Source organism: Syngnathus floridae, chromosome 18, assembly GCF_059516105.1.
Source record: "Syngnathus floridae isolate MCC-2025c chromosome 18, RoL_Sflo_1.0, whole genome shotgun sequence".
Lineage (NCBI taxonomy): Eukaryota > Metazoa > Chordata > Actinopteri > Syngnathiformes > Syngnathidae > Syngnathus > Syngnathus floridae.
This window is the reverse complement of record NC_142430.1, coordinates 5,905,408-5,933,034: the sequence shown is the minus strand read 5'-3', so window position 1 is coordinate 5,933,034 and position 27,627 is coordinate 5,905,408. Positions and strand designations below refer to the sequence as shown.

The 27,627-nt window shown below is 44.6% G+C and overlaps 4 protein-coding genes across 11 annotated transcripts; 1 reads left to right on the top strand and 3 right to left on the bottom strand.

The window, feature by feature from the left end:
- Nucleotides 1–34: 34 nt before the first annotated feature.
- LOC148382534 (uncharacterized) lies at nucleotides 35–2,163 on the bottom strand. Its single transcript, XM_088360613.1, is given in 8 exon segments — nucleotides 35–349; nucleotides 421–613; nucleotides 694–831; nucleotides 919–1,104; nucleotides 1,225–1,313; nucleotides 1,406–1,489; nucleotides 1,847–2,100; nucleotides 2,102–2,163. Coding segments are annotated over 8 exon segments (1,287 nt in total). The 5' UTR covers nucleotides 2,149–2,163; the 3' UTR covers nucleotides 35–53.
- A 3,721-nt stretch (nucleotides 2,164–5,884) lies between these two features.
- socs3b (suppressor of cytokine signaling 3b) lies at nucleotides 5,885–17,371 on the bottom strand. Of its 6 annotated transcripts, XM_088359617.1 has the most exons (7): nucleotides 16,556–17,371; nucleotides 16,006–16,125; nucleotides 14,593–14,689; nucleotides 13,288–13,385; nucleotides 11,922–13,054; nucleotides 9,556–9,841; nucleotides 5,885–8,950 (listed from the first exon to the last, which is right to left on the bottom strand). In XM_088359617.1, the coding sequence occupies exons 6-7, from the start codon at nucleotides 9,682–9,684 to the stop codon at nucleotides 8,435–8,437; spliced, it is 645 nt and encodes a 214-aa protein (XP_088215743.1). In that variant the 5' UTR covers nucleotides 9,685–9,841; nucleotides 11,922–13,054; nucleotides 13,288–13,385; nucleotides 14,593–14,689; nucleotides 16,006–16,125; nucleotides 16,556–17,371; the 3' UTR covers nucleotides 5,885–8,434. The 6 variants fall into 6 exon arrangements, with proteins under 6 accessions (XP_088215743.1, XP_088215744.1, XP_088215745.1 ...); XM_088359618.1 differs by lacking the exons at nucleotides 16,006–16,125; nucleotides 16,556–17,371 and having other exon boundaries at nucleotides 14,593–14,747; XM_088359619.1 differs by lacking the exons at nucleotides 14,593–14,689; nucleotides 16,006–16,125; nucleotides 16,556–17,371 and adding an exon at nucleotides 13,523–13,657.
- Nucleotides 11,846–19,340, top strand: pgs1 (phosphatidylglycerophosphate synthase 1). Its single transcript, XM_088359612.1, has 11 exons — nucleotides 11,846–12,137; nucleotides 12,875–13,070; nucleotides 13,311–13,388; nucleotides 15,134–15,233; nucleotides 15,317–15,506; nucleotides 15,583–15,761; nucleotides 16,594–16,790; nucleotides 17,034–17,325; nucleotides 17,504–17,652; nucleotides 17,741–17,861; nucleotides 18,959–19,340. Exons 1-10 carry the CDS (start codon nucleotides 12,004–12,006, stop codon nucleotides 17,858–17,860), a joined length of 1,635 nt encoding a protein of 544 aa, XP_088215738.1. The 5' UTR covers nucleotides 11,846–12,003; the 3' UTR covers nucleotide 17,861; nucleotides 18,959–19,340.
- On the bottom strand, nucleotides 19,273–26,953 carry LOC148382531 (cytohesin-1-like). 3 transcript variants are annotated; one of them, XM_088359613.1, is made up of 12 exons: nucleotides 26,704–26,953; nucleotides 23,113–23,195; nucleotides 22,188–22,252; nucleotides 21,899–21,965; nucleotides 21,649–21,767; nucleotides 21,333–21,526; nucleotides 21,109–21,257; nucleotides 20,728–20,839; nucleotides 20,270–20,346; nucleotides 20,132–20,203; nucleotides 19,897–20,051; nucleotides 19,273–19,740 (listed from the first exon to the last, which is right to left on the bottom strand). In XM_088359613.1, the coding sequence occupies exons 1-12, from the start codon at nucleotides 26,798–26,800 to the stop codon at nucleotides 19,662–19,664; spliced, it is 1,269 nt and encodes a 422-aa protein (XP_088215739.1). In that variant the 5' UTR covers nucleotides 26,801–26,953; the 3' UTR covers nucleotides 19,273–19,661. The 3 variants fall into 3 exon arrangements, with proteins under 3 accessions (XP_088215739.1, XP_088215741.1, XP_088215740.1); XM_088359615.1 differs by lacking the exon at nucleotides 26,704–26,953 and adding an exon at nucleotides 25,274–25,484; XM_088359614.1 differs by lacking the exon at nucleotides 26,704–26,953 and adding an exon at nucleotides 23,846–23,915 and having other exon boundaries at nucleotides 20,270–20,348; nucleotides 20,727–20,839.
- Between the last annotated feature and the right edge of the window lie 674 nt (nucleotides 26,954–27,627).

Here is a 27,627-nt window from a genome sequence, read left to right as displayed (position 1 = left end):
TGTCTTTCAAGAGATTCTCAAGATAAGAGACAAACATTTTACAAGCTCCTATATTATTTATTCTTCAAGCACTGCCCGGCAACAAATTGCAATTTCCTGATGGCCAACTGCGTATCTTGGGCTGATATGCCCACATGCCACACGGCTCTCACAAAATTCCGAAAATAAGGGTACATGAGGACTTGTACTCCCTGGCCCAGCGCGTCTACCTCTCCATCTCCAACTTTGGCCATGCGGTCGCAGAACTCCGCGGGACTCAAGGCGGGTTCCCGGATTCCGAATCGCAGAATGTTTGTCTCCACTGCCGCCATGTCCACGGCAAACAGGGGCGGCTCGCATGTTTGCAAAGCTATTAGGGGGGAAAACATTTTGATGTAATGGCGACGGATAGCAGGACTGTGTGCGGGTTCTCAAAGACACCTCGCGCGAAGGTTCTTGCGTTATCATGATCTTCCTGTAGTCTTTCGACCATGTCCAGCAAAGACAGTTTCCCTGCCGCTGCCAGGATGCCGGTCTGACCCATCGCACCCCCCAGAGCTTGACGGCACCTCACCGCCTGGGAGATAAAATCTCTGGGCCCAGCCAGCATGCTTCCTACCGGGGCACCCAGTCCCTGTTAAATTCACACGCACAACTACTGTAATTTCTTTCTAGGATTAGCTAACCTTCTGATGACTAACAAGTAAATGTCACCTTGGAGAGACACACGCTGACAGTGTGTGTGTGCTGCAATATGTCCGTTACCGGGACCCCCAGTGCCACTACAGCGTTCATCAGGCGTGCTCCATCCATGTGCACTGACAGGCCGTGTTTGTCGGCGAGAGCTCGCACCTTCGGAGAGAGAACACACATGAGCTATTAACCAAAACAGCAGTTGCATAAATAAATGCCCCACGGATATTATATGGACTCGCACACCTCTTGCAGGAAGCTAAGCGGCATAACACGTCCTCCTTGTATGTTATGCGTGTTCTCCACGCAGATAAGTCTCGACCGGGGGTAGTGGGGGTCCGGGTAGTCGTGGCGGATCTTAGACTCCAGCTCGTCCAGGTCGAAGGTGCCGTCGGCGAGAGTGTTGGCTGTCGTGGCGTGGACGCCGGCGAGCTGTGTCGGCATCAACATAAAAAGCCATGCATTTGAAAAAATCTAATATATATTGCATACGCAGGTATATTATGTAAATATAATACATATATAAACACAATTGATCTAAATTCAGTTTACCTGAGCGCTGCCTCCCTGCTCGTAGATGTGCAAATGGGATTGGTCGCCCACGATCATCTCATCGCCACGCTCCCTGCAGTGCACCATCACTATTGTGACCGAAGCATGATGGTCATTTCAACCTCTACCCCCACCCCATACCAAAAAATAAAATAGTTGAGAATAAAGTGTTTCAAATCACCTGCGATGAGGTTACTCATTGTTCCCGAGGGGACAAAGAGCGCTGCCTCCATTCCAAACATACTAGCTGCAATTTTCTGCAACTCTGCAATAAAGAGGCAAAACTCCTTTACATACTAAGTATGTTATGTATTTGGAATGAAAATGTGCCATAATAGTAACAAAAGATTACGGATTATGTGACAATAAAATTAAAATAAATAGATAAAATTATGCTCATGTTTTGCTATTTATTTACGAAATTAAAAATCCTAATTTCTTAACCGTAAACAATTAAAAAGATAATCATATACATTCAGGCTTTCTTTTTTCTATTATTTTATTCAATTAAACATCTAATTAAATAAAAACGAAACATCAAGGTTCCTTTTTTGTTAAGTGATAGTTTTATACACAAGACAAAAGAATGAATTGGGCTAACTAACTCGTAATTCGAAGCTACCGTTCACTGTGGGGTCTTCGCCCATCACATCGTCTCCGACTTCGGCCTCAGCCATGGCCCGGCGTATCGCTGGTCCTAGTTTGGTCACCGTGTCGCTGCGGAGGTCCACAACCCGTACACGAGTCGCCCTGCAGGACTCGGATGGTCCGGAGCTCCCGGTGTTGCAGTAACTTCGTTTTGGTAGAGCGACGACGCGACCCCAAAAATTAAACTTACTACAAAATGTTTTGAGGGACATTGCTGCAACGTAAACAGTTTGACAAAATGGAAGTGAACTTTGGATCGATTGCATTCATAATCATTTACTTGACCTCATGCTGGACGGTTAACTGATCCCCGGATAGCTGGTCAAAATTGCACGTGTCAATATTGTCCACTGGGAGGCGCCACATACTCATTATAATATACAAACAACGTACTTGTATGATACAAAATATATTATCTTTTTAAAATAAAATATCTGTATATTCAATATTCTAGCGTAATGTTAACATAATAATCATAATACTATAACTATAATACTATAACACTAAAAATGCAAAACAATCAATATTACGTATTATACAGTATAATGTACAGTATCGTATTACAGTAATCCAAGACAATGTTTTTCTGGGTTAAAACTATGATAGACGCATGCAAATAGTGTTATAAATTAAAACCTGGTGACGATAGTCAGTGGTGGTGTGGCTCACGAGCGCCCTCTATGGACCATCTGCTATTGACACACACGCACTGACACTGCAGTACAGCTGCACATGTCAAAACGTCAACTAGCGTGGGACTCGTGAATCCACTGGATCAAATTCCAGTCGCACACACGCACGCACGCACGCACGCACGCACTTCCCACTCTTGTGCGATTGTAATCACTTGATAAGAGCGTGTGCGCGCGCACGTAGTGCCAGTAAGCGGGCGTCTGCTTGTAATGTAATGGGGCCATCCAGCTGCGTGACGCTCACACACTCGAGTCTTTGTGGCCAGCGACTTTCATGGCTCACAGAGAAAAATATTGAATAAGGCAGAAATGAAGCAGGAGAAATATTGACCCCTTTCTGGGAAGAAGCAATGACGAGACGGCAACGCCTTTCCAATAACCATAAAGCCTGTTGGGGGCCTGAAATAGACCCACCCACCCCGGCCCATCCCTTCATTGGTTCTTTCACTATCAATTGCTGCACAAAAGCAGGTGTTTATGGGAAGTCTTCACACACACACACACGCACATCGAGGCAACGATGCTCTTTGCTTAAAAGGTGTTGACATCAATGCTTGAGACTTGCTCACATCTGGTTCGCATTAAGCCCGATTTCACCCATCCCTTCCTCACAGAGACTTTTCAGGGTACTTCCCAACGCAGGGTGTCACCCGTCCAGTAAAATGAAGACTGTAATATTGGGACACACCTTCGTAACGTCTCTTACAAATGGGATTTTTTTTTTACTCTCCTCCCACAATCTGAATCATATAATCGCTGCATTATAGTTTATCCCAATCCAATGTTGATGAATGAGCTGTTCGTTTGCGGCGGGGCAAAGGGATGAAAGATGTTTCCATAGAAGCCTTGAAGCGCTTTCCTCGCAACTACTTATCCACTTCAAGAGGAACAAGCGTCTCATGGCAATTTTGTGAATCATCTTCATGCGAGCAGCGCTCCGTTTCCAGGAAGCACGTCAGTACCGAGGTTAAGATGACCTTGCGGGTTCCGCCACCTTGACCAATCTGTCATTGAGTCGTTCCCCTCACCAGACCTTCTTTACCCTTTCTGTCACCTCCTTTTCACTCATCAGTCTCCCCCACCATCGTCACCCTCCCTCGTTTTCTCTCTGGGAAGTCACGTGACTTCTCTGAAGCCGAACCCTATAAACCAGTAGTACTTGGGGGGCTTAGTCTCTGTACCACACAGTGATTGGCTCTTTATATGCAGCACACACACACATGCACAGAGGACCCCCTGTTTTCTACTGACGGGAACACAAAGCGTGACCCCCTCACGTTAAGATAGAAGAAAGGGAGGAGATAAATAAAAGTATTCTGACTGGGAAGCACTGATTGTTTTCAGTGGAGTTTCCCGGCCTTCCCAGCATCCCGGACCGTTTTTCATCCTACCGTCACGGGCAAAGTTCACACACACGAGAATATCGGGAGGAAAAGCTACAAATAAATCGGTAATGCGGTTTCAGCGAGGGCGGTCGCGGAGTGACCACAGCGAGGTCAACACTTGGCGGCGGCACAATAACGCGCGCGTTCAACGATACAGCGTGTGCATGCTCACCATATGGTTTTTATTGATCCGCATCCTTATTATACCCCCCACCCGCCTCCTTCACTTTGTGCGCGCAGAGATGGCGCTGAAGGAATGATGGAATGCTTGGAGGGTAAATCTCCGCTTTCCTGGAAGCCGCTCGGGCTTTATCAGAAGCGGCTGTGACAATACTGGCGCTGATGGGCCGGCCCCGAACGGCTTTCCTATAAGCGCTGATCGGCCAACAAAAAAAGGCCTTCCTGGAAGAAACAATCAGCAAAGCCTCTTCCTGGAAGAGTGCCGCCGGAGCGCTCGTCGCAGGGGCGCGCTCAGAGTAGCCGCTTTTTGCGTATTTTTAAACGACAGCTTGGGAGTTGACGGAGCGATTTTTTTTCATTTTTGAAACACATTTTCAATAAATCAATTATTCGATTGAAATAAAGTAAACATTGATGATCTATTCTGAAAACGTGAGGGAGCCGTTGCGCACCTCCACCAACTGTGACCTGACAGTGGAGCGAAGTAAAATAAAATCAAACGATTCAATGTTCGTGCTGGAAAGACTGTGACTTGGCGAAAATGATGCAGGGAAGAATTATGGTATGTGGAGAACTTGAGTCACAGCTGAGCCCCTTTGTACATTAGACTACTTGCACTCTTTGCCTTGGAAGTGTTGAGGAGGAAAAGGACGGACGGAAACTTTTCAGACTTTTATAGACATCTAAGGGCATAAAAATATCCAAAAGTGAGTGTTTTTTATTTTTATTTTGTCATGCTTTTATTTTAAAAAATGCATTTTCAAATTTGCATTTTACATTACAGTAGTACTTCAAAATTTTTAATTAAAATTTTATTCTTTACCGATTAAATTTAGTTTTTTTTAAATATCTTGCGTTGGTGTGACATTATTTTACCGCTTAACCTTGCGCGACATTTGCATGTGAACGAATAGTTGTTTGCAGTCAAGAGTGTCCTTGTGTGTGTGTGTGAAGTGTGTGTGTGCGCGCGCCCGAGTGCCAGGAATGCGCTTCATAATGACTTTTACATCATTTCTCCGCAGCTGAGGGCTTTTTTTGCGTCATTGAAAAAAAGTATTCTTTCTCCACGTCAACCCCCCCCCCCCCCCCCCCCGACACACACACGCTTTCCCCACACACGCACACACACAGTAACACCAGGCAAGCCGTAAAAACTCAACTCAATTAAAGTGCCTCTTTCCTGGAAGCCAGTCACACACAAAACACTAGGTATGCAGGGAATGGGAACCGCGTGTATGCGCGTGAGCGTGCGCGCTCCCGTGTGTGTGAATGAGTGCGTCACTTTTGAAACGGCTTTACGTTAACCTTCGAGACGGACGTTTTATGTGCGGCTAATGTCGGAAATGTCCCTTTCACACATTTGGCCTCACATAGGAACATACATACACACTCCCAAATATATACATGTATCTACCCGCCCTTTACAGACATGCACACATCCTCCTTCAGCCCCTCGGGCAGGATGTATAAAAGCCCGACTGCATTCCTTTCCAGTTAGGTCCGGCCCAAAATGAGCGTTTTGCACAGTAAAGCCTGTGTCCAAGTGTGCAAGGGCTCTTCTGGTAATCCCTTTGTTACCGCCACCCCTCCTTCCTCCCCCGTCTTTCCTTTCCTATAGGCCTGGCTTTATGGAATTTACCCACAAGGCTTTGCAGCAGCTGAGGAGGGGGGGAAAAACAACAATTCTAACACAAGAGGGAAGCCCGAGCTAAGCTAAAAAGCGCTCTGTGAAAAGGAACAGGCAAACAAAGGCAGTTGGCTTTTGTAAAAATAGTGCTCTTTAATATAAATTATTGAAATATTTTAGAAATATAAATATGTGCAACGTTCCATTTTTTTTGTTATTTATTCTTCTTGCTTTGTTTTTGTTGTTGTTGTTGTTGTTGAGAGATTACAGCTTGTGTTGTGCCACACTAAGTGGCCACCAGCCTGCTGCGGTTAAGTAGAGTCTTTATAAAAGACAAAATGATTTTACATACATACACATGATGTGACGTTGACAGACAGGTCCACCGGCACAAATGTGTGACTTTTCTTATTTTGTTTTTAGTGTTTGGGACGGCAGCAGAGAGCCTCCGCTGCCGAATAGGTCACAGGTTAGCTAGCGCCGTTCCAAGAAATATTTTTTTGTTTTTTTTTTGGCAAAGATGACTGTTAAAATAAGTAAAAAAGAAATCCCTTTTTTGAAGGGGAAGGGAAGACGTGCTGCCGAGAGGTTTGAGTGGGATGAAAACAAAAAATACACACTTTGCTCTCCCGCTGTCACAATAGGCTGCTTTGAACCAAAACGGCTTGCTATTCAACTCGCATGGTCCCGTGAGACTTTTATGTGCGTCCTGTTATGTTAGACTTGTCTGCTATATTTAAGATCGATCAGTGAAACCGGTGTCCGGGGCCAAATTTGACTAACTTTCTAGCAGGCATTAGCAGGGTCATGTTAGGAGACCCCATCGATTCATACATTTCCACCAGTGCTCAAAAAACTTGAGCTTTCAGGCATGTGATTGAGTCGTAATTGCACCTTTAATTTGGTGACCGTCATGTGTCAAAGAGAATAAAAAAAAACTTTTATCTTACTGCTAAACTTTGAAATGTGGGGAGTAATAATGAACAAAGTAACAGGTTCTTACTCATACTTTGTGTGAAAAGCATGCGTCTGGGTTCATTATTAATATTTTATACAGTCTTTTAACAACTGCGCCGTATTAAATCAACTAATCAATGCTCGCCTTTGATGAATTAATGATACGGACGCTAAATAAGTGCGCGGACTTCGTGGGGCAGCACTCATGCATCTATGTATGTACGTGTATATATAGTTATATTTATATATCGTCATTTGAAAAGCACGTACAGGGGTCCCTCGATTTATAACGGTCCCAAAATATAAGGTCTCAAGGTGCCTGCTTTTCTTTGCATTGATTTATATTTATGAGCTAAATGTGTTTGTCAGACAATCATTTTCTGAAATTATGACTCCGCGTAAACTCGGGTTACATCTGTGATGTATGAAAAAAACTTTTGTAAATTGAGGATGCCCCTGTATTGGCTTTCAAGTTTGTCCACCAGGTGGCGCTACTTTTTTTTACCCCATTCAAAGCATGCAACTAAATCATAAGGTTTTTTTTTGTTTTTTTAAAAACTGTTTTCTACTGGGTTGCCTCGCTATTGAAATAACAACTGTCGCAATTAATCTTGGGTAATAGTGTGTCAATCAGTCAGTCTGGAGACAGGGCCAAGACATGCCGAAGAGGTCCTCGGTTTACGAATGTCCCGATATACGAGGTTTCAAATGGCATGCGATAAACTCATTGGAATATGTGGTCACATGAAGGCACACTCAGTTACTACCGTACTTAATTGTGATAGCTACTTCTGTGCTAGCATAGGTTAGCGACGGCGTAAAAATTTGGCTTGAGTCGCTCTAAACTCAGGACACCCAGGATATTAATTAGAGCTGAATCGTGATGTTATTGTCGGCCAAGTATCGCAATTATGTTATTTTACATTGCATCGTGATGGGCACTTAGAAACTACCTTTCGGCAGATTATTCTAATCTCAACACTGCCCCCATAGTTTCTGGTGGTACTGCAAAGTAAGACATTTTGATATATCTGATTTCCTAGAATTCCTTGGTTTACGATGGTCCTGACATAAAAAAAATTGGGATTCAAATGGCATGCAATGAAAGATCCAATTTGTGCTATGCTATAAGAATCTCGTCAGACGAAAAAAAAAGGCACGCTCAGTTACTGCTAGACATTGGACTGTGTTTTGCAAACAGTAATTCTGGCTTTACTACACTAGTGATTTGGCGCATTGCAAATGGTGAATTCACGTTACATCACTGTCATAAAAACGGAACTGTGTCGTAAACCAAGGACCTTCCTTATCTCCATTTGTAAAAGCCTGGACACACGTGTTTTATGAGAACTACAAACAAAACAAAAACATCTTAAGACTCCACGCCATTTTGACTCTGGGGCATCTGCCTGTCATTTCCTCGAAGCGCAAGGTGTCTTTTCTTTGTACGACTATGCCTCGACGACTTCTTAATCCCATCTGCTACTTTTCTGCTTTCTCCATCTGCAAGATCATGGTGGATTTTTGCAGCCGGTTTTGGATTAAAAGAGAAAAAAAGTAGAGTTTGGTCCCGTGTGAACATGTGTACATTTCTTCTTGTTTAGTCTTCTATGAGGCTTTGCTCGGCGTCTAAGTCAGTCATTGGGAGAAGGTTGACCATTTACCTCTTCTCTCTGTCACGTCCACCGCCGAGAACTGGTCCGAGCCTAGCGTCTGGTAGCTCATATGGGGGCGTCGTACTCCTCCAGGAAGTCTTTGAGCGTGTGTGGCAACCGCTCGGCCCCGCCCAGGCCCTGGTTGTTCAGGGTCCTCCTGCATATGTGCTGCAGGGACGAGAGAGAGTTGAGGAGGGGCCGCTGCAACTCCAGCGGGATCCGCTCGCCGCCAGTGTGAATCAGATAAACGGTGCGGCTGGAGCCGGGTTCGGCGGCGTGGCTGGCGGGGCCCTTCCCCATGTAGTGCGCGATGAGCTTGAGCACGCAGTCGAAGCGCGGCGGCTCCTGAGTGCACTGTGCGTCGGGCTGCAGGAAAAAGCCGCTGCTTTCGCTGTGGATGCGCAGGTTCTTCGTGCCGCGTGCCGTCTGCACCGACAGCGTGAAGAAGTGGCGGTTGTCCGACGAGTCCCGAATCAGGAAGGTCCCGGGGGGCTCTGAGCGGAGCAGGGAGCTGGCCTCGCGGCCCCCCACCGCGCCCCAGTAGAAGCCGCTCTCCTGGAGCTTACCCAATGCGCGCATCACCTGAAACAAGTGATTTGTTGTTGGGGTTTGTTCTACTTAGTTTTGGGATTCTTTCAACCCAACTACTACGTTTTGGGTCAAATATAAGTTCATTTCAGATTTTACTGCATCATGCATTTTTTGGGAGAAATATTTCCTAATTATGATCAAGGAACATGATTTGTGAAAGTTAATGTACGAGATGATTGAAATGGTAAATAATGGTTGTATTTGTGGTCGTTTTGACATCGTGTGCTGCTCATTCTGTTGTTTGATCCTTGGCCACCAGGAGGCAGTAAAATACAACAACGACATGTAGATTTGATGACAATTTCATTTAAATTTAAAAAATATTAGTCGTTTTTTTTGTAAAGGATCAAGACTATTTGTCTGCCTGTATGATTAATGTTTAGGTTGAAATATAAGTTGTTTATAACTCCCGCAGTAGTATCACTAGTTTTGCTAGACCAACTCTGTTGTTCCCTATTATGTGTTAACGTGAACTTTGGGCAAAGTTATGCAGTTTGGTTAAATATAACTACATATAATTGTTTTGCGCACAATTCCAGCTAGGAGATGTCCTTAAACAGAAGTAACGGGAAGTGTAAAAAAAAAAATTCACTAACCTGCTGGTAGTGTGCATGTGAGCTGAATGGCTTGAAGTGATGCGGGGTGCAGTCGGACTGCGGGGCCCGTCCTTCCGAGGGGGTCCCGCCGCTCATGGCGAGGGGCTCGCGCCGACGAGAGGCCACCATGGCGCCACGGTCCGCCGCCTCTGGGCAAAGGACGGGCGGCGGGAAGGCGCCGGTCGCGGAGGGGGACAGAGGGGAGGACGGCGGGGTCACACACCGGGTCCAGGGCCCGGGGGCAGAGGAGCTGGATGCATCCAGAGAGTGGCTGGGAGAGACACACCTGCACAGTAGACAGATGCTGTTCATGAAATCAATGCGAGTCAAATGGCACAGATTCATGAATGGTGCACAACTTAAGCCTTTCATACTGTTCATTTTCCATGCATGCAGAGTATTTTGTGGGCCAATTTCAGTCGTATGCATGACTATTCTTGTGCTGTTTTACATTTGTACTATTTCAAGATTCCCCTATGGCCCTTTAGAGACCAACAGGTGCACATTTCTGTGCAAAGCTAGGCAAATGTGACGACAACATAGTTCTCAGGACTGATTCGACAATGGTAAAACTAAAAACAGCCTCACTGCTAATAATTTGCATACACAATTTATCTGCGGATTTAGGGGGTTATTTTTGGAAAAGTCGTCACTTTTGAGGGGAGAAATTTTGATCTCAAATAGTGTATGTAAGGGTTAAATAAGATATTGTCATGCACCTTGCAGCCCATTCAGCAACTGGAGCCTGATTGCAATCGATCGTTAATGGGGGGGGGGGGCGTTCAAAAATAACGGGGTCACTGCCCTCTCTCTCTCCCCTTCACCCCAGCCCGTCTGAATTACAGCCACAGTGGCCCCTTTCTCCGGTTTCACACACAGATAGGGGGGCCCCATGCATGTCTGCACTGGAGCCTGGCGGTAGGGGTACGGAAAAGCGGGGAGGGGGGGGTTCCCCGGCTAGACCCCTGTTCCAGCTCGGAGCCGCCATTTCAGCCAAACCATTTAGACTACAAAGTAGCTAAAACCCAGTGTTGAATTTTCAACATATTTTAACGCGGTCTACTTTGCGCACGAGCCGTAACTTACCTTGCGGATTAATATAGCCCCTCGCCGCAGCTCGTCGCCAAAAGATACACTCGGCAAACTACCCGAGAGTAGTGCTAGATGGAGGAGGATTAGCTCAGGCATTAAAATCCCCCCGCCGGAATATTCCGCAAAAAACATATGCCGAGAACGGTCGTCTTCGTCAGCGGCGGCGTTGCCGTCTGCGGGACAGGAGGTAGACAGACCATATGTGTGTGTGTGTGTGTGTGTGTGTGTGTGTGTATGAGTGTGGCGGAAGGTTACCGGAGGTTGTTTCCAGTGAGTAAAGCCGATCGTAAGGCCCCGCCCCCTTCTGTCCTGAGGTTCTTCCAGTAAACGCACGGGTCCGCGCGCGCGCACGATCTTGGCGCGCGGGCACGCGTGCATGCTCGCGCGGCTCTCGCTCTGGCGGATTGCCAGTAAATAATCGCGGTGACCTTTGCAGCAGGGTCCGCTTCCTGGTACCGCTCGAGCAATTCCATGCGCATTTTACACGGCATGAAATATTCATCGTGATAATTCATTACTCTGTGTGCGTTTTTTCTTCTTTTTTTGGTTATAAGGCGTACTTGTACCATTAAATTTGTGCATTCATTGCACATGTTAAACGGTACTGTCATTAACTGCTGGCTAATTACACATATCAGGGGTGGGCAAACCTTTGTTCTCCTTAGGCGTTTAAAATGGAAAGATAATTTATTGATAAGATTAAAAAAGCTATTTGAGTAATGAAATGATCATGTATAGTCATTTTTTCATCAATTATTAAAAGAAAATATGTGTTTTTAAATTAGGACTTATTAGGTATAGTTTAGAACCGATTCAGTCAATTTTTTATTCTTAAGATTGAGTGGGTTTGATTCAATATTGATGTTGAGTCGATAAGAAATTGCAGTCCAGCTAGAGTACCCGTTGAAAGTCTTCAAAGATTTATTTTCATACCCATGTGTCCAGATTCGGTATATGTCACCTCATTCAATAAAACCTATGTTTTGCGCAATACACCACAAGCCCACATACACGTACATATCTAAACATATTTCTTCTCTTTTGCATATGAATTAAGTGTGCAAACAGACACAAAATTAGGATTTATAAAAGAAAATGTAATAATTTTGTCGGTAAAAGGCATAATACGTGACAAGTGCATCCGGGTACATGTGGGATGTATACAATGTTATGAAAGAAAATGCAAATGGTGTATCCGGTTGAGGCTGACACCTCCTGTGTGACATTTACTCAAGTTATCATTGTGTCGAACGATGCCGGCTTGTTCTACTCACTGGAAGCCTTCGCAGGTTATCTTGTCAAGTGTCCACTGCTTTGTGTCAATAAAGTTTTGCGTGTTTTTATTTTTTTCTTCAAATGGTCGCTGCGATAGCAATGGCGGCCCCCATGTCGTGGAGGAGGCTGGTGTACTCCGTGTACTCGCCGGCCCTGGCCGGGGTTATCACGCGAATATCTGATCGGCTCTTCCGCGCGCGGGACCGACGAGGCGGGTAAGAAACGATGTCCAAATAAAATGCCGAAAACAGAGAGAAATCCGACGTTTCGTGCAGTAAAATAGGCATCCCGTTGACAGAAGCAGTTGCAGCCTTTGAATGCTAATGTGGTAACACTGTGTGTGCCACTTAAATGCTGCTGTAAGCTTTAAACGTCCTTATCCCTGGCTGGAGTCCTTTAGAGTCCCCCAAAAATATTCCCACAAAAAGACACAAAAATGTGTTTCTGATCATCGTTTCACGAAGTTGCGTTAATCGGGAGAACTCGTGAGCTATTTAAAATGCTTCGAACGACACTCGTTATTTTTCGGCTCTCCTCGATAATCATCGGCTCTCCCAGTGCTGCGGCGCTCTGATGCCTGATTGGTTGTTATGCTGTGGGACGGCATTGGCTGGATTCCCTGTGTGTCCCGCCTAGTTTGTAAAGTCAACAACATTGTGACGTATCCAATGTAAACAAATAACCGCCATATTGATTTGGAAAATGAATGAAAAATGACTATTTGTAATTACACTATAATCCAGTAGCCCCCCCAATACAAAATTACATTTATTAAAAAATTTTTGACTAAATTATTAGAAAGTGCTTTTGGCACACAAATAATGGATTTATATATGAGTCCAATTAGACATTTCTTACTTAGCCTGCGTATTACATCCTCGCATTAGTATTCAGCACAGAGCTTTCAGCATTCTATCTCTGGTTAATAAATTTTCACATTTTGTTGGCGCAGCTCCTCCGTTCTACTTTTAGCGCCCTTGCTGGCCAAAGCCGAGCCTGCTCCAGAGAGCCCCGCTGCTGCGCCAGGCGCGCCGCATAGCCTCCACGCCCACTTCCGATGGATGGCGGAGCGAGTACCGGCCTTCCGGGTCAACGGCGCACGTGTCCACGTCCTCACCTCGCCTGACCAGTTCTACCAGACGCTGAAGGTCAGTTGGAAGACAAATACTGTCTGTCTTCCGCTTCAACTAATTGAGGAAATACTTTCCGTCGTGTTCAATTGCTGTAAATTATTTAATTAAAGTTCTTGAATGTAACTTGTCTCTTGGCACCTCTTGAAAGTAATGTCGCATAGAAATCATCTCACGGCAAAATCCAACACAACTCTTGATGAAATTCACGCCACATCTCGTGCTACGTACTCACCTTTAGGGTTTCTTCCTCATCAGGCACGTGTCAGGACCGCCAAGAGACGAGTGGTGTTGGCTTCCTTGTATTTGGGAACGGGTCAGTTGGAACAGGACCTGGTGAGAGAGACGTGGTGTTACTGTGTGTGTGTTCTCAAGAGAACGGCCATCTTTAGTTTGGGCAGGTGAGAGCAATATCAAAACACAGGCCCTGGCCAAAGAAGCCCTCAGAGATGCCAGAAAAAGTGAGTCACCGTTCACTCTAGCACAAGAGGTTCAGAATGAAAACGTTCCCGGCACCAACCAAAAGCAATGACTGCAGAGTGTTGAGGTTTTACGGGTATAAGGACACCAGTGCTGGCCTGTGCTGGCGTGCTGTTCTCCATGCCTGGAAGCCCAGCATAACAGTATGAAAACCACAGTCTGGGCTGAAGTTCACATTCAGCTCTTTTCCTTTTGTTTTTGTTTGAAAAACACACACACACATACACGTATACACAAAAAGTACGCTGAGTCACACGGCGAAAAGAATCCGAGTGAGCTGGCGTCGCTGCCAAAGTCTTTGAGGATGAGTCATTCACCCTCTGAAGAAATCCCAGGCGTCGTCGTTGTTGTGTATGAGATTGTGATGACGCGCAAATATGATAATAAACGAGGCGCGTTACCGCCATTCGATAATTACATTTGTTGTGTACTTTTAACAAAGTGAGGTGTAGCCAGGGAGTTTCCGTCTGTTATTCTGCGAGTACAACATTGGGTCAACTACAACCACCCCAATTCCACGTCGGTACCCTACATCAGAGTTTAATTGGGAAAAATATCAGGCAAACCAAAAACAAAAAAGTACTTTACTGAAACAATGATGATCTCCACTGTTGTGCAGTTTGAGAAATACAATGGTTGTTCAGGAAAATCCAAACATTTTCCTGAAAGTCCCAATGGCCACCACGCCTCTGGTTTTGCATACATAGCTGGCATAATAGAGAAATTATTTTTGTTACTTTGCCAAACCTAATTAAATGAGTGGGCTGTTTTAGTAAAGAATTTTGGCATAAAAAAAAAAAAAACGTGTGAGACTCTCTGTGGGGACCAAAGTCACAACACTGTGGTTAGGAATCACCACCGCCTAACACAAAGAACAGCTAACCTGGAAAATAAATTTTTGATGGCATAAAAGGGAAAAATATGCGGTTGCTTTCCTTTGCGGCTACAACAACTTCCACTCTTTGCGCCCTGGCCTTCCCCACACTGTTCCCACTAAGTTGGAGGCATGCAAAACCGTGTGGCTAAGATGAAGCATTAACATTCAGGGGAGTGTACCTACGTGTCACTGCTAGAAAGAGGAAGGAGTTGGCTGCATGCATTTGGGCACCAGATGTGCTACTTGAGTCATCATTATAAAACACTCCTCTCCTGGCTGCCTGGAAAGCAAAAAAAACAACAAAATAAATAAAATAGGACAGACATAGCCAAAACAAATAAAGTAGAACACTATCTAGTACCGGCATTGCCCGTTTTGTCATTGCACACAATGTTGCTTGTTACACATTTAAAAGCGCCACAGTGCTATTAACCCATCATTGTCAGCTTGCAATTATTGGTTGGTAATTAGCGTTTTGTTGTTTTCGGAAAAACCCGAGGGCATAGAGCGAACAGAAAAGTGCACAAACACATGCATGACATAAAAACACCAAAACTAATCTTGCAAGAACAAGAGGTTCTTCTATGAGGTTCTCTGATTTATCCAAATGCCTCTTCTTAATCATTCTTGACATGTAGCGCTTCACCTCGAAGAAATTTTTGAAAACTTAGTTTTGACTGCTTTCCGAGTACATTTCTTAGTGCTTTTTGTTACTATGTTGCAGGTGGACTGCTTGCAGGAAGCGCTGGAAAACTCACAGGAAAACAAACACGCACCCGACCTTAAAGTCTCTGTGTTGCTGGACTATACACGAGGTTCTCGAGGTCAGTGGTCATCCCCGTCACCGTGAATAAGTCTACCAGAGGGACAAAGGGGCTCACCCTCCCCCGATTGTTCCTCTCCGCAGGGCAGGTGAACTCGAGGACCATGCTGCTCCCTCTGCTGCAGCGCTTCGCCTCGCAAATGCGCGTGTCCTTATATCACACTCCCGACCTGAGGGGCCTCCTGAGGATGCTGGTACCGCAGCGGTTCAACGAGACCATCGGCGTGCAGCACATCAAGGTCTACCTCTTTGACAATAGCTTCATCATTAGTGGGTAGGTGTATGCATTTATCATTTTGGTGCATGGAGGCACAATAAATAAATAAAACGCTTGGATGATATTTTTCCAGGGCCAATCTGAGCGACTCCTACTTCACTAATCGTCAGGACCGCTACGTCCTGCTGGAGGACTGCGGCGAACTTGCGGACTTTTTCTCTGAGCTGGTGGAGGCTGTCGGGGACGTTTCGCTGCAGCTTGGGCCTGATGACTCGGTGGCCATGCAGGATGGCATGGTACACCCATACCAAGGTAAATGTTCGGCTGTTTTGAACCATGCAGGTGTTTGTATTATTTTGGTTGCCATAAAGCTGATTCTGATGTGTGGATAATTTTAGATAAATCTTTTTTCAATTTAGAATAAGGCTGGAAGAAGTAAAAAATTGTAAAAATACCCTGGATGCCTCTAGTGTTATATAACACACTTTTAGTTTTGCTTCTCACATTACAAGTTTACAAGAGTACAAAGAAGAGTCTCCCAAACGCACTCACTTACTTGCATAACCGGAATACAGATTTCCAAGATGCCACCTCTGCAAATGACATAATGTCTGCTGGAAACCAAACGCTGGGAGCGGCATTGTGATGTTACAATGTTGCTGTAAGATGATATGCCCTGGAAGAGAACACACACATGCAATTAGTTGATAAAAATACAATTGGCATTTCCTCATAGATGAGTAAACACGTGAGCCAAAATGAAGGCAAACCCAAACTGTTAATTATTCTGTAATGAGTGATGAAAGCCAAAACAATGATGACTATTAACAAAGCATCCGGAAAGTAGGTAAAAGCATGTGACTTATTCACTTTTATGTTCATCCCATTCCAAAATAGAATACTTTTGATCATGTGTTGACACTTTCTGTTTTTACTTTAATACACTTGCAAAAATCTCAAAACGTTTTCGTGTCATTCCAGCGTATTGCATAGTTAAAAAAAATCATTCATGTTGGAACAAGGTCAAAAAAACATAAAAATACTGTAAGAAAGTGAGGTGCTGGGTAAAATTTGTTATTCTAGTATGATGCGTGAACCAACAATACATGCTCAGCTGTCTTGATCCTCTTTGGATCTCCACCAGGTGACAGGCAGGATTTCTCTACGGCGGCGAGCAAGCACATCATGGAGGTGGTGGACATGGCTCGCGTGCGCCAGCAGCTTCTCCTCAGCCAGCATCAACACACCGGGGAGGAGGAACAGGAAGAAAAGGATACCTGGGTGTTCCCTCTGGTCCAGATGAAGCCCCTCGGCATCCGGGTGGACGAGCAGGTCACACAGGTGGGCGAGAGTGGCGTGTTTGTAACCCTGCGCGCGTGACTCAGAGTAAAAAGATGACTAACAGCGGAATATTTGAGCACAGTTAGGTCACATTTTCTGGGCATAAACTCAGACAACAATCGCCAGCGCAATGGAATGTAAACTAGTGCGTCAACACTGCAAGCTTCGTTTGCACAATGTATTCGAACTCTTTCCATAATATTCTATCATAAATGTAAGGAAAGACAATCTTGCCTCCTCCAGCGTCTGTTGCGAGACGCGGGCCAGGACTCCACCATCTACTTGACATCGGGCTACTTCAACCTGACGCGGGCGTACATGCATCTGGTGCTGGGGCCGGGGGCGGGCTACCGCATCCTAACTGCCTCGCCGGAGGTCAACGGCTTCTTCGGAGCCAAGGGCGTCGCCGGCGCCATCCCCGACGCCTACACGCACATCGCCAGGCAGTTCTACGAGCGCGTGCGTCAGCTGGGCCAGCAGGGCCGTGTGCAACTGCATGAGTATCACAGGCCGCAGTGGACCTTCCACGCCAAAGGTGACTTCATTTTCAATCTGGTGAAAATCTGGACCTTGGAAAAAAAATACAAATATATCACCATATCGAGCGAGGAGGGGAATTGCAATTTCATTATTTCTCTAAATCATCCAACCGAGTGCCGTCCCAGTCCACATTGATAAAGCCTATCTGGTGATTCTGTGCCCTCGTCCTCCAGGTCTGTGGTACTACCTCAGCGAGCAGGACCGGCCATGTCTCACACTAATCGGCTCCCCCAATTTTGGCTACCGCTCAGTTCACCGCGACCTGGAGGCCCAGATCGCTATCGTCACAGAGAATGAGCAGTTGCAGGACCAACTGCGAGAGGTCTGCTTTTATGCCGTCCTCACCCTAGTAAGACGACATTCCAACTGAGTCTCATTTAGGTATTTGACCGTCTTGTGTTATGAAACAGGAGCAGGAAATGTTATACCGGCGGTCCTCGGAGGTGTCGGGATTGACATTTGAGCAGCCAGACCGTCACGTTAAGCTTTGGGTCAAACTGGTCACACCGTTCATCAAGAACTTCTTCTAAGGTAATAGGATCAACATGCTTGAGTACCTCCATTGCAGCTTAGCTTACCTTTTGGCTAGCATGGGATAGCATGGACACATACAGTACTGTGTCATATACAGGATCTATAGTGCATAAAAGATTAATGCACCGGAAAGAAGAGTACACTGAAACTTCTTTCGAGTTTGGCTTGCTTGAATGTTTTCTGTGACATCATCCATACATGGAAATGATTAATAGTCTTGGACTGATGCACAGTCACCAGAATCCAACCGGCAATTTTCTAAAGCAACTTCCAGAGTCGTTGCGGCCCGTCCCGAACCCCTGTCCTCGTCTTCCCAGCAGAACACCCCCCCACCCAAAAAAGCGCCACGGCTGACTCACCCCTTCTTGTTTTGACTCACTCACATTTATTTATGACCGCCATCTTTGGAGGCTTACCTCCAGTGTCGGCAACACTGTTTGGTGTGCGTGGCAACAAAGAATGTGACCACAGTAAGTTGTGGAAAAATAAAAACAATTCTTTTGAGTCAGGGCCAAAACTTTGCTTTGATGTTTATCATATTTTACCCAAACGTATGCTTACTAATTTTGTTTAAAATGTCTTTAAAATATATATTTTTAGCATCTTCTCAAAATTTGCATTAAAAAAAAATGTTCAAAAAAATCTGATAAGAAAACAGCATCTACCTTTGTATGACCTCAGAACAGGAGCCATTATTAGACACGGTGTGCTAGCCACGGTGTTTTGCTTCTGCTATTTTGTTGTCCCTGTCAGGAAAAATAAAAAAATCAATACCTTTGCACCAGACAATTAAAAAAAGACAACTGTGAAGATCATTATCATCTGCTGAGAGACGGGACGGTGTTATTGTTAAGAGCACTGTCAGGAGATTGTGAAATTAGCTTTTGGATCTAATCCAGGCTTTGTGTAAGAAATCCACAAGCAGAAAATCTTTGTGACTCCAGCCTGGAGTCATGTGCCTTCTAGTGGTGAAAACAGGAATTGTCTCAGACATTGAGACAGACACTTCATGTTATCTTTTTAGACTTCAAGTTCAATTTTTATTTTTTTGAAAAAACCTCACCAGCCACCATGTCTGTGTTGTCGTTGCGCAGGTGGAGAGCATCGAGGGCAATGCCGTTTCAGCTGTTACTGCACATGTCAAAGACAGACTTGAGTATCCCTGCCAACATGTTCCAGGAATTGAAACACGCATATACATAGTTTCACATCCATAATACATTTCAAAAAAAATCTTCTGCGCCGGAGAAATGAAACGGACTTCAAGAAGATAATGGACACAGTGAAAGAGAAGAATGTGTTATTGTTCATTTACAGATGTACTTTTGTATGATAAAAAAAGGAGTGTGGGGTTGTGTGAAAGCCCTCCTGTGAAATTCACGCCAAAGAATGCAGATATAGAAAGAACCTGGTTGTAAACTTTTAATCAGGCAAAACAATAAATAAGGACAAATAAATACCAAGCAACACCTTCAATCACCAGTTCCACGAATTGTGCTTTGAAAGCATTGGGGGGAGACGGGGGGACAAAATGTGAAAAGAGATCCAGTTTTTTTTTTGTGCCGAATTTAAATGAATATCTCCATCGACTTTCATGAAATGTAAAATGCTCAGTCAGCTTCCCACCCACAGACGCAACAAACGAAAACAGGCAGAGGATGGTCCTCAAACATACTGTATGCGTATAAAAAAAAGGAAATGAGTTGAAGGTGCAACAGTGGTTCATTGATTTGACAGTTTGAGCTCGATTTGTTTCCAGCAGCACTCATCAGTCAAACCTGAGTGTGTTTGCGCACACTACACGCCCTTCAAGGAGGAAACCTTCTTTTTGCGAGCGGCCAACATCTCGTAGAAGGGGTCCTTGCTAATGGCGGCTCTGCGAGAGGCACATGGAGGACATGGCATGGGAGCAGGATGAAAATGAAATAAAAGTTCATCACATTGTGCAACTGACTTTTGTTTCTGTCCTAAATATATGTGATAGCTACAATTGTTTCAGCGCAATTACAACAAGACGACAAATAAAACTCACTTGATGCTGTTGATCCACTCATCCTTCTCCTCTGCGGTGGGGGCGGAAATTCTGTAAAAAGTGTGGTTGCCCTCGACGACGCGGCCGTCCGCCTCCGTCTTGCAGGCCTTGATCACCTGATCTCTGTGGTCCGGGATGAAGAGCTCGAAGCAGTTCTTGGGAACGGGACGAGGAGGAAGAGCGCCAGTGAGCTGTGTGAAAACCACATCCAGCTTGCATAGTTCAAAGAGTTTACCGGTTTCTTTGAGTCATCCACTTCGCGAATGCTTAGATTTTCCAGGGGAATGATCCCTCTCGGTTCTTTGTCCTTTACGGAGAAAAGTCATTTCATAATTAGGGTGAGTGGCGCAAAATGTTATTAAAGTGTACTTACTGTTGTGAACTCAAAATAATAAAGGCAGTTATCTGTGAGGATGAACCAGCGCCTCTTCCAGGTCTTTACTCGACCGCCTGCGGACAAACGACTGGTCAGGCGTGAAGATCCTTCATATTTGCGGTTAAAGCAGGTTAAAAAAAAAGATGTTTTCACTAAAATAGGGGATCAGAAGCCAGCGTTTGTAAGATTAAAAGCACAGCATGGGAGATGGAAGCGTGACGTAGTTTGGGTGCTAGCGCATGAGCTCAAAGCTAATTAGCACACAGCGGTGAGGTGAGGCAAGAGCGATTAAAGCCGAGATGGGCGGTACTTACCTCCTGGTTTCATAAAACAGAAAAACAGAAGAGAAAGAAAACAGTCAACTCTTTTCTAGTCACGCCCGCTGGCGTTCACACGCTATCTTGAGAGCTTCTCTTAAGAGAATCTACCAGGTGGCGCTCCCGGCAAACGCGTACCTAGTTTGAGCAGCCAGCCCTCTCTGTCGGGATTGAAAAAAGTGTGCGTGAGGTCGTTGCCGTCATCCTCCGGGATTTTAAAGGGCTCGTTCTTGATGCTTTCAAAGAGGTTCTGCACACAGAGAGCCAGACAAAGAGTTACGCACGAGCTCATACACGTTTTCACGATAACAGTCGCACTGCAGCACAATAGAAATATTAGGATAAATGTACTACATGCCAAAAAGTTTCTCAACTACTGTCAGCAGATGCCTTTTTTCAGATGGCCGTTTCTACGACCATATAATTCATGTGATTGACTCTCTCCCCAGTTTTTCCAGTCGCCTGGCACAACAGGAATAAACAAAATGATGGAAAATCAGGGAAAGTTAAGTCTCTCACTCGGAGAAGCTCGTCTGGCAGGTCTCCACCGTCGTTAATGCCTCGATTCATGGCTGTGAATCTCTGAACGGAGGGCTTGTCCTTCACGTTGGGGTTGTGCAAACTGGTGTTAAGCATGATGACGGCAAAGGACAACACGTAACACGTGTCTGCGGGAATAACAAGTCCTTGTTGTTACAAGTGCAGACCCATCAGAATGCCAAGGCTGAAGCTCGCCCACTCACCCGTGCTCTGAAACACGCCGGGATTGCAGTAGCAGTATCTCCGGGCGAAGGCCTCCATCATGCGGTCGATCTTCTGCGCCTCGCCGGGAAGCCGGAAGCTCCACAGGAATTGCCGCAGGGCCTGGACCAGGTTCAGGTCGGAGAACTCGTGCAGCTGGAGGAAGGCGTGCAGCACTTCGATGTTGAAATCGTCTCTGCCACGCACACACACAGATTTGTCAATCAGTGACTCAAAATAGTAGACACTGAGTAACCAGCATCACTGATGAGCCAGATGGGAGAATTGTCTGAAGGTAGCATCCGAAAAAACACTGACCTCTCTCCGAGGTAATCGCCGATGGCCGTCTTGTTCAGGCCCTCGCCCTTGTAGAGGAAGCGTGCGATGTCGTCACTAGTGTTTTTCAGCAACGAGCAGTCGATCAGGAACTGGATCCCCTTAATGTTACAAATGCATACAGTCATAATTGATCTACTGCTTCAAATGTGCAGTTGTGAAAACAACGTTTTTTTTAATCTCAAATACATGAAGACTATTTTATTGATTTGCTTTCATGTACTACTCTCACCTTCTTGGGGTCCATGTTGAACTTCTTCCGGCCCATGGCCATCTGTTTATTCCTCTGCATGCTTTTCCTAATGACGCAGAAAATAACATCAGCGACAAAAATATTATAATAAGGTAACGCTGTCCATGATAATGTACAAGTGCCAAAATGCAAATCTGGATTAAGTTGAGTTAAAGTCCATTCTGGATCCAAAAATGGAACTAGGCCACTTGCAAATAAGCAGACAAAATGGTGTCACCTTTCATAGTCTGCACTCCCACACAAAAATGTTTCTAGAAAAACCTCTTACCTTTCTTCAGTCAGACCCAGGTTATCAATTTCACTGGTGACCTCGGCTATCTCATTCTTCAGCCTCTATAAGAGCATAAAGAAAAGCACATAAAAAAAAAACTCCAAACATAGATTGAGTGAAACCCTACAGCTCTCTCTCAACTCCTCTGTGGGAGCTGGAGCACCTGTTCTTGGCTCAGCCCGGCGACCTTGCTTCCCCTCTCCTCACGCTTTGACCCACAATCACGAGTCTGCTCGGCCAGACACCCCCCCCCCCCCCTCCCTCCCTCCTTCCTTCCTTCAACAGCCCCCTGACAGTTGGCCCAGAATGGAGCAAGTAGGGGGGGAATGCAGTGACGAGGAATGGCAAGAAAAAGAGGATAAATAAAGAGACGACAGCCTGTAGGAGCAAAAACATGATAGGAAAAAAATAGGATGAGGACTGTGTCTCCGATTAGGAGCTGCCCAGACACAATCCCCACCCCGAGTAAATAAATCCAGTCTGTGTCACCCTGGTGACAAATGCCCCCCCTCCCTATAAAGCAGCGGCGTCCCGTGTCTCCATTACTGGAATATTTGACGGCCCATTGCCCATTTGTCCCGAGGGCACGTGGAAGCCACACTTAAAGCAGACAAGTGAGGTTCCAGACTTACCAAGAAACATTTCAATTCCTGTGAGTGCTTTTTGCTTTTTCTTAATTTTCTGTTCATTTCTTTTAACACTTGTGTGGCAGTTAATAATAACATTACTTCAAACATCAGCTTGAATAAGAATGAACCATTTCATTTCGCATTATTTTCTATGGGGAAAAATAACATGTGCAACCTATCCCATTCCCGTAACTATCCGGTCTGTGCAGAACATTACGTTTAGCAGAAAAGTGAGACTGATCGGTCAAGTATTTGCCACGAGGTAGACTGTGTGCATCTGTGTTTGTGTTTACTTGTATGTCCTGCAGTAGCTCCTGTTTCCTGCGGCGGATGCTCTCCAGCTCCTCTCTCTCCTCTGGACTGAGGTCATCGGGCACTGAGGGCCAACAAGAATGTATAAATACAACAAACCGACAAAGAGATTGGTCTGGGTTGCTATGGTAACAACTTTTTGTAACCATTATGTATTACCCCACCCACATCCATGCAAATCGAAATCTCAATTCATATAATAAAAACAAACACTGCAGCTATCTAACCATTTCCAAACACAAAACCCTGAAGACACAAAACGACAGCTCTTAAATTAGCTCCATCTTGATTGTGGAACTGTCACTTTGATCCGGCATTGGCATTCAATACAGTGATTTTGTCTTTTGATCCGGTGGTTGGTACTTTCTCCGCTGGCTAAATGAATGCGGCATTACATGCCTTCTAAAAAGGGCAAACACATGCACACGACTCCCAGACAGATGTACTTAACCAGACTGAAGTTGCTCTTATTATAACCCAGGACAAAAATAACAGCACACCATTGTGAGAAAAAAAAAAGTGCAAAATACTTGACAGAGGCACATTTAAAATGACAAAGTTATAACAGAAGAGACAACAGGGCACTTAGTATGTTTGTGCGTCTCGCGGGACTTCTTGTCATAGCAGTTCACACGCACAAAAACATGAATAAAATCAATTTGGAAAATGTTAGCACCGAAGTTGGCGCCTATCACATGTCACGCTGCTTCTTACCCACAAAAGAGTCAATCCGATCCCATCCACCTGTCTTAATCTGAGAGTTGATCATTCCACATGATGGCCAGCATGGGAGAACAGACTGATGTGCGACAGCCAGAGAGGGGTGAGACCCTTTAACGTCACCCTCCCCCAATTCCGCCCCCCTGCGTTAAGTCTATCTCCTCCCTCCAAGCGTGACCTTCGAGTTGGGCATCATGAGCCGGCCGAAAGTGGAGTTAGATTTATTCAACCCAAAGCAAGACACTGTATTCCAAATTATGTTTTTCCCTTATTTTGGGTGATTAGTAGCTGCCGATATGTGGGCAACAAGTCTCCATGTTGTTGGCTCTATTGAAATTCAGCGGGAAATTCTGTTCCCGCCACAACAACATTTTTTTTTTACCAGAACGAGGAGCCTGGACAGCGGTGGTCATCACATGCCAGCAACCGCAAATTAAACTTGCGCCGCCTTCTCGGCTCAGCCCGATCTTGTCCATCTTACCCCTTTGGGACCTTCAGACGCAGCTGACATGGCACCCGAGGCCAAGCGGGTTTATTTGGGGAGAAAAGAAAATGATGTGTTTGGTCGTCTCGCTCCACTCATAAAGCGAGGATTGTCTTTGCCACGGCAGCTGGCCCCGAAGCTAACTGGCTGGGCACGGCGTGATATAATCCAGTGGTTACGGTGAACTCCCCATGGAGACTGGGAGGTATTCATCACCAGAAAGTCCAACGTGTATTCAACAGCAGACATGTGGCCAGAGAGAAAGAATGAGGAATGAGATGGAGCTGGTTTTGGATGCAGGACAAATGGCACAAACTACATTAACTGCAGGAAGACCCAACCTCACAAACACCTGTCATAAAAATTAAGCTGCTCTTTGTGTAGTGAACAATAGAAATATTATTGCAACTGCTTTTAACATTTCCTGTTCCAAACCAACAGAGCTGCACCAATTCTGATGATCCCATGTGTTCATTAATTTCCCTAGCAACAAGGCAATATTTATTTTTTTAAAACACCAACTTGTTTTGTGTTAACGCACAAATTGCCGGATCAACTTTGATAGAATGATAGACAAACAACACAACATAGCACATCAACTTTTACAAAACGTCACAAAAAGTCCAATGTCCAAAACATCCTTTAACGACGTAAAAAAAAATCTCAAAATGGATGCTGTGGTTAAAGTGCTAATAAATGAACACAGTACCTCATCAAGTGTGGCCTCGGTCCAAGTTGACTAATAATGGCTGACTTGTCTAGCCACAAAGAGCTTTTATAGACACACTCGGAGACGAGTTATTTACTTAAATAAAAACGCGAATGATTATTTTGATGGTGTATTCTGAATTACATCACGTTAGCTGCTAATTAGCCCAACTCGCTGAGCTAACTTTGTTACCCTCGCTGAAATTAAAAGGACCCCCAAGGCAACTTACCGACGCCGTCTTCCGACTTTAAAACCATGTTCGCGTCGCTGTTCAACAGCCCGCAGATGAAGCAAGGCTCGAATGAGACAAGAATTAAAAACTTTGAGTAACTTTAAAGGTTAAAAAGGGGATTTGTACAAGCGTTTGGATGGAGTGAAAATTTGACAACGGTATCCATCAAGACAGCCGGTGTTGAGGCTCAGACGAAGGGGCGTGACTTCAGCAGAGGCAGCCAATCAGAAGGCGACTGTATCTGACTCAATATCTGATTGGAGGAATAAAAATAAAAAGTTGAATATATTAAAACAATTTAATTTCATCATGATTTGATTTTAGCTTTCATTCGGCTTATTCAATTGATAGCTTTTTGATCAAACAAGAAGTCATAAGTTTCTTTGTTTTTTTTGTGCCACAGTTAGGTAAATAGCCAGTTAAACACATTATTTGAATAACTTATATTATGAAAAAACACTTTTTCAGTCGTTTTCTGTGTGGGATGCAGCTGTCGTATTGGATGTATTTGGATGGAAACAACGGAGCCAAAAAGCATTGCAGCTGTGTACTTTAATCAGCCATTTTGGACACGATAACAACAGGATATGCTGAGGATGGGTTAAAGAAAGATCTCAGGAACTTGCTAATGGCCTTTTTCCTGAATCTGACAAAGAAAATGATTTAATCTAACCTCTGAGTGGAGCAAACTTGTCTCAGTTTTACCTTGCCGTAAAACAAGACAAAATGACAAATAATATGCCCATAATCCAGGTCCACTCTTTTTATCATTTATTTTGTGTCCCAAATGGAGTTTGAATGAGGTGAAATGACACACAAGGCTATAAGGCGAGAGCAATGGGCCGTCGTGGAGATGGTACCACTCGGGCACCCACTTGAGAGGAGGATCCATTCTGGGCCTGAGAGGATGACGAATGTGCGTCACGCTCTCAAATGGAGCCCACCATCTCGTGCACGCAAGTTTTTGCCTGACTCATGCGTGTGCGTGCACAACAAAATGCCAAATAAACAAATGAACTAAACACAGCATGGTACGCACACACACTCTTGGAAATCACCATGGCAACGGCTGCAACATGTTGCCCTGATATTCACATGAGATGGAGATAAACTGTGTTTAAATTCAATTTGACTGTTTTGACAACATCAGTGTAAAGTGTAGTTATGCCACACAGTTTAAGGACTATTTTTTAATTCAGATTTTGTGTGTGATTATGTCAGACATAGATTTGAAGTTTTTTTTTATTACGCCAGCCAAGATGTAATCAATCGGGAATGATAGTTTTGACTTTCCACAATTGTTTTGATTTACAAATGTGCTGTCACACTTAGCTTTTTGAGAATGATTGTTTTGATTTCAACAGGATATGATTATTCTATTACACAGATTGTTTTACTAGTGACAATTAAAGTAAACAATTACTCACCTTTAGTAGCAGGAGCAGCAGCAGACTCCAGAGCTCGTATCGTCGGGCATAAAAAAGCCTGAAAACTGGAAGCGCACAATTCGCTAACACTCCCCATAACGCAATCCCTCTTTGGTTGAAGACTCACAGCAACATCAGAATTTTTCTCCGTCCACTGACACCATCACTTTGCGATGGACTCTTCCACAAACATGTTCTTCTTCATCTCACTCTCTCTCCACCGCTCACACACTTGACCTGACTCTCAACATCCACGCTCATACACTATCACATGGACACCCAATATGACACTCTGAACAGTTGCTCAAGTATTATTGGAAGTGATGATGACAAATGGGCGTGCACACATGCACACCAACTCTTTCTCCCACTCGCGTGCGCATACATACATGCAGCTATTTTAATATCAGACGTGAAGGAATTTGCTTGCAAGAATTTATGCTGTCTCTTGGCTAATATTAATTTATTTTTTTTCTGGACCAATAAAACATTAGATTGAATAATATTTTTATATATATTTTTTTAAATATATTTTTTTATCTAAAATAAAAAATAAACATATTAAATTTCTGTGTCATACTGACATTCACTTTCCCTTGCACTATTTTGGTCCAATAATAACTCTTCTTTTCCCTGCAGTGTTGACCTCGTTCTGATAACCTCTCTCTTGAACTTTTTTGCCACCAGACATTTCACCTCTTTCCTTCACAGGTCTTCTTTTGCTTTTTGATTATTTATCTTCATCTATTTACACAGTCGAATATTTTCCCTTTCTGCTGCTTTATGGTAATGACAACTGTGCGTGTAGGCGGCAAAATGCAAGCAGACTCGGCCTGGTCATTTGCATGCAGCTAAAGACAACAATCCAACAATATGACTCATCAGGAAAAGTATAGGGAGGAAAGTGTAGACTAAGAGATACTT